General features: G+C 39.5%; 1 protein-coding gene across 8 annotated transcripts in view; it reads right to left on the reverse strand.

Annotated features, from left to right (window-relative positions):
• Positions 1–6,366, reverse strand: part of lrrfip2 (leucine rich repeat (in FLII) interacting protein 2) — a gene marked incomplete at its 3' end in the record, with an annotated part of 41,478 nt that overhangs the window by 17,164 nt on the left and 17,948 nt on the right. For 5 of the 8 annotated variants that reach the window (XM_014005447.1, XM_014005451.1, XM_014005448.1 and 2 more), the window contains 11 exon segments: positions 484–540; positions 625–678; positions 872–928; positions 1,684–1,773; positions 1,895–1,957; positions 2,060–2,107; positions 3,474–3,545; positions 3,623–3,664; positions 3,782–3,841; positions 4,213–4,272; positions 4,465–4,551. In XM_014005447.1, coding sequence (XP_013860901.1) covers positions 484–540; positions 625–678; positions 872–928; positions 1,684–1,773; positions 1,895–1,957; positions 2,060–2,107; positions 3,474–3,545; positions 3,623–3,664; positions 3,782–3,841; positions 4,213–4,272; positions 4,465–4,551 — 690 coding nt within the window. 8 annotated transcript variants of the gene reach the window in all.

Consider the following 6,366-nt stretch of genomic DNA (forward strand, 5'->3'; position numbering starts at 1 on the left):
ATGTTGAATTTATGTTTTGTTTTACATGAATAAACTTTATAAAAATAATAAAATAAATCAAAGATAATTTACCTAAATCTGTTGGTATTTTGATGGAATGTGAAGTGTTTGCACATATTGTTCTGCTCTCCTGCAGTTTTGGTTATATGGTGTTAAAAAGCTGGGGGGCATGCATATAAAACAAATWTAGGTTGTTTTAGTCAACGCAATTGAATAAAATAATCAAAAAGATAGTTCCCCTGTAAGCAAAGCCAGTTCATGCAAATCAATGTTCCTTTATTGCAAGTCAAAACTAATAAAAACCTCACTGCAAAATCTCAGGCTTCATAGACGTACAGAGCAAAGTCCCAAATCACAAACTGGACAGTAGAGCCACAGTTTTAGCCACAGGTATGAGTGAGTACCACCCTTTTATAGACTGATAATGAGAGGGAGCGAGCGGTGAGCGGTCGTGCAGAGTGGCGGTGGGGTTACGGTGCTCACCGCAGGGCTGCTGCGAGTGGAGCTGGCTCCTGAGGAGTACCAGCTGTATTCAGAGGGCTGTGGATGGAGGGAGGACACACGGTTAGCCGCGGCGGGACGGGGACGCAATAACCGCTGCGGCAAAACGTTGGGAGGACTTACAGCTCTTGAACTGCTGCCTGAGCCRTAAAGACCGGCGTCGTCATAAATAGAGGCCTGGTGGGGGCACAGTGTGGGTGACAACGCATGACTCAGCGATAAAAACAGCAAACAAAAAGGGAACATTTGATGTCATGTTCAAACCGGATTAACAGAACGTGGAACACAAAATCTGGGCATCCTATCACATGTGTGGCCACCACAACTGCTTCTGAAGGTAGCAGTGATGCTAACTGCCACTGAAACTGACCATGCTGTAGCTGCGAGGCAACCCCGTGCTGGTGGTGGAGGAGGAGGAAGAGGAGGCCTGTGGGACAGGAAGGGAGCAGGGAAGAGTCACTTTACAGGACAGAGGCAAACCGGCCCGAATGTGAGGTGACGAGAGATTAACGGGGGCCAACGTGAAAACAGGATGAACGTTTTGCTGATCTGGTCAAATTTAGAGAACACGAGACTGACTGCGTTTTTAAAGCCAGCTTGGTAAACGACYGAGCAGATAATAATCTTTAAGTTTGGCTGAGCAACATTACATGAGAAGAGAGTGGAGCAACTTCACTTCCTACTTTAAATGGCCACACACCCWTTTAGCGGGAAAACGTAAAACCACTGGTGACAAAATTAAAAGCCTTCAGAATTCTGCAGGGAAATAAAAGTTGTCTTTTTGCTTGCTTTCCTGAACAGAAACCTGTAACAACAGGAGAGATTTGTGACTTCAGTCCAACTGACAGCTGAAATATCTAAATAAAGCAGGTTAATAATGACGAACTTTAGTCCATATTTATGAAGGTTTTCATACAAAATGCTGGTAATCGATCAGTAGTGACAATAAATAACTGCTTCTCTGACAAACTAATGTTTTATTCACTAAAAAGCAATGTTATAAACTATCGAAGCAGTTCTGTCAAAAGTGGGCGGGGCTTAATTGTACAAAGTGTTGCTCCATTGTTTTGTCTTTCTGCTTCAATGTTTTCATGGCATGCATTCCTTTTTATAATTATTTAGCTCATAAATATTCATCAGCTAGCCCCAGTTTCTCTGCGTGGCCCTGATAGGACGACCAACCCGTGGTTGATRGGTGGAGGTGGAGGTCAGGGGTGGCGGTTTGGTCTTCAAAAGGCTGGTGTAGTTCCTTTGATCGTGGTACAGTCCAGTCTAGAAGAGTAGTAACAATTATTTTCTATTCTATAAAGGATTTCCAAAAAGTTATCATTGCTTCAGTCTACGCTGCTGCCATGCTTTGAGTCAAACGATAACATGAAGACAGTCGACTGACCAGCAACCCCTTCTTTGAGGAYGAAGCTTTTTTATAGCCCTGAAGGTCATTGTACACAGAGTTCTGTTCAGCCCACAAAATGCAAGAGAAAGGGGGAAAAAAATTAAATGACAACAGAAAAGATGAAACAGGAGGAAGTTAACGATCAACACAAAGACTACATACAGTAGAACGGGCACTCTTCAGGTGGGAGCTAGTGGAGAGGCTGTCGGACTGAAGAGAGACCGGAGGAAGAAGAGTTACGATCAGAACATCTAAAAATCACCTGAGAACCTCCAGCAACACATCATCCCATGCTGGTTACAATAAACACCATTACAAAGTACTGATAGTGTTCTGCAGCACTCTCTGATGATATATTTTTACTGAATATAACTTACAACAAACTATTATCTCAGAGTACGTTTGGGTAAAATTGTATCGTGTGCAATTATTCGTTAGAAAAACTGTCCGATTAATATTTGGCACTGAGGCACAGAACGAACAATAATGCTAACAGGGGCCAACACTAACAAGGAGCTATAACTAATGCAGTGCTAACACTWACGCAAAGCAGCTATAATTAACGTGGAGCTAACTGGTGCGGCGCTAACACCAACGTGGAGCTATAACTAACGTGGAGCTAACATTAACGTGAAGCTAACACTAAAGCAAAGCCGCTATAATTAACKTGGAGCTAACTGGTGCAGAGCTAACACTAACGTGGAGCTAACATTAACGTGAAGCTAACACTAACACAAAGCAGCTATAATTAACATGGAGCTAACTGGTGCGGAGCTAACACCAACGTGGAGCTATAACTAACGTCCAGCTAACATTAACGTGAAGCTAACACTAACGCAAAGCAGCTATAATTAACACGGAGCTAACTGGTACGGAGCTAACACCAACGTGGAGCTATAACTAACGTGGAGCTAACATTAACGTGAAGCTAACACTAACGCAAAGCAGCTATAACTGATGTAAAGCTATTACTAACATGGAGCTAACACTAATGTGGCGCTAACACTAATGTGGAGCAGCTATAACTGATGCGGAGCTACCGTATAACTAACTAATAACTATTTTTGTAAAAGCTTCGAATGATTAACATGATGCTAATCACGTTAGCTTTTCTATGATTCTTCTAATGTTAAGTTAGCATCTAAGCTAACTGCTGGACAGTAAACCTTGAGGGCTTTTTTGTTATTGTGCACATTTTATTACATTTAGTGTGAAGAGGGCCTTAATGAAGTTCAGATTTTCCAGCTGAAAAACGTTATAGTAGAAAAACAAAAAAATAAAAGCACACAATGTTAGTCAAGCTTTTTTTTTTACCTGGTGTTAAAGACAAATTTGTGGTTTTAAATTTAAACTACTTAAAATGTCTGCATTTTTGGTCAAATGAGATTTCCATGTAACTCAAAACGAGTCAAAGTGTTTTTTTCTCTCATGCATTACAGGATCATTTTTTAATTAAATGAACGTAAAACTTTGTCTCGTTTGTTTCGACTTCATGCTTCTTGTAGATTTTAGAAATCCAAAACAAAAAACGAAGCATGTAGTGACGATTTACCACACTTATGCACACACAACGCACCAGGGGGTCCCTTTTACGAGAACTGGGCCGACTCTTGATGGATCCCAGGTCACGTATGCCYGATGACGTCGACTTCAAATGAAAATAAAACCTTATTGAGAGCAGGACTCTTGAACAGTAACGCTAACGGTTGTGACTTTCGTACACACCCTGTAACTGCGGACCGACGTGACGTCGTCATCCAGCCCCTGCTGACGTGGAAACATGGAGCCAGAGGGAAGAAACAAAAGGAAAGAAGTGTACGGAGCAGCATTAAAGAGAGGAAGGATGAGTGACAGGAAAAGGAAAAATGTGAGAAAGATACAGACCCGGTGATGATGGCTGCTGGGTTTACTACTACTAGAGGCTCGGGCTTTTTCTGAGTCAGCCTGGAATCAGGAAGGAGGGTTAAAAGAGACAACTTCTGCACCATTTAATGCTCTGATAAAACAGCAAAGTTTTATGTTTCACACTGAAAACACAGATTAATCTCAAGCACAGGAAGCTGAAGTTTATAAGACTTTAAAAATTCAAAACCACCTTTTCTGCTTGCAGACTAAACCGATCTATATAAAGCCTGAGGCCAACGCCGGCTCTCCAAACACACACACGTCACAATGTCTCCAAAGCAAACACTGTCCAGGCATATTTCCAGCGTGAGCTACAGAGCGCTCTGCGAGTCAAGTGCATCCCACACGAGTGTTAGTGTGGAAAAAAAAACACAAACAGCAACACCAGCACTCGTTTTCTGGTTCCCTACCATCCACTGGTGGATGTGACCCCATTTTCTGCTGCTGCTGCTGAAGGAGCGGTAAGAGAGCTGAACAGAGGAGGGGAAACGCCAGGAAAAACATCAAATCATCATTTACTCCAAAACTGCTGAAGCAGACTTCAGGAATAGAACTTCTGGTTTTATCTTCGCTTTTATTTATACACTTGTGGCGTACGGAAGGACTGCGACACGGCAGCCGGCAGGGCCATCATCTTCTGATTTATTTATTTATTTATTTACCTCTTTTTGCTGTCGCTCAAGTTCCCTCATTCGGATGTCTCTGGCCTCCGCTCGAGCTGCTCTTTTCGCCGCCAGCCTCGCCTCGGCCTGMGAGAGACAAGGTGGAAAATTAAAAACTACAATGAAAAAGAAAAAGCACCAGTGGGACAAACATTTATTTATTAATGATGGACAAACCGTCACTAATTAATCCAGGGTGTAGGATTGTGCAATGGTCTGGAGGACGATGTTAAAAATACCAGATTTATGTATATATTTAAAGAGACAGATAAAAGCTAGTTTTTTGAAGGTATATGGAAAAGTAAAATGTAAAATTTCACTTTATACGCAACAAAAAATATACAAATCCCAATTGGAATGAAATGAGAGGCAGAAAGAAGAAAAAAATCTTATATCGGCCCCTTTTTCCATAATTTCAACCAATAATAATAAACAAAACAAAATAAAAGCTTCAATTCCTTCTCAAACAACAACGTTTGATATATATTAAACAATTTCATATTTCTTTAACAAACCTATTTTTATCATTCTCTTAAAGAAAACCAGCATTTTTATAATCACTTTCCAGATTATTCCACAATCTTATTCCTTGAACAGAAGTACTTCAAGTTTGTTCGAATTTTAGGTTTAATAAACATCAAGTCCTTAAAGATTAGAAGAACTTTCTCTCTTAACAAAATATAACTGCATGTTTAAAGGTAAAAAATAAATAATTATGAGCCTTATACATAATCTGCAAGATATAATCAACCAACTCATAAAATTTGAATAGTTTTAATTTACAAAATTATTTATTCAAAGGGTGACTGTAATGTTTTCTGGTGATAATTCTTACGGTTCTTTTCTGTAAAATTAAAACAGGATTTGTGATTGTTTTACATGTTTACCTCAGACTTCAATCAAGTGTGGAACAGTTATTGTTTTAAACAATATAAACAGAGCTTTATCATTAAATAACTCCCTTATTTTACAATACTGTAATAGATTAGATAGAATAGCTATTTTTGTTCTTAAATAATTTATATGATCCATGTCAGCTTTTCATCAATGATAACACCCAGAAACTTCACCTCATTAGCTGTGTTTCCATTACAAATGTGCACAAAACTTTGTCGATATTCTGTTAATGTTGAAAAAACAGTTTCGTAACTGCGGTGTTTCCGTTAAGTAAGAAATGCAATTAAAGTCACGTGTGAATACGTTTGTTCTCGCAATAAGTCATTACAAACATGGCGGTGATGGATGTAAACACATAGCATGTTGCTACCACGACACTAGCGCTCATCATCAGAGGAGACGTCGGCGTCTTTTATCGAGGCTTTCCAGCGACAAGTCCCTACTTGGGAGCGGCTACGTATGCTGTGTTTTTGGGAAATTGTGGTCGGTGAGTTTACTACTTTATACTACTTCTGTGATATTACTACTACTTCTACTTCCTGTTAACTTTTTCTTCGTCTTTTTCACCAATAGAAACAGCCGGTTGTTGATCACGTGACTCCCGTGATGCAAAAAAAGTGTTTCCATTACAGTTTTGCGAAAAACACCAATTTCAATACGGCTGAAAAACCACCTCATCCTAGCGCAAAAACTTTTTGTCGAAAAACGTAATTTTTTTCAAAACTGACGTGTTTCCATTGAGCAAATTTATTTTCGAAATTCTAATTTGTGCATTTTCATGGTCAATGGAAACGCAGAAACGCAGTTAGTGACTCTGCAGATCTCAACATCATCAACTCTAAATGGAACATCAATWATTCTCTTTCTATTACTAAATGTCATGTAATTAGTTTTATGCAAGTTTAATGATAATTTATTAAGTTAAAACTAGGGGTGTAAGAAAATATCGATACACTGAAATATCGCGATATTTCATTTCCCGATACTGTATCGATATTCTAAATC

This window comes from Austrofundulus limnaeus, unplaced genomic scaffold (assembly GCF_001266775.1).
Source record: "Austrofundulus limnaeus strain Quisiro unplaced genomic scaffold, Austrofundulus_limnaeus-1.0 Scaffold30, whole genome shotgun sequence".
NCBI classification, from domain to species: domain Eukaryota; kingdom Metazoa; phylum Chordata; class Actinopteri; order Cyprinodontiformes; family Rivulidae; genus Austrofundulus; species Austrofundulus limnaeus.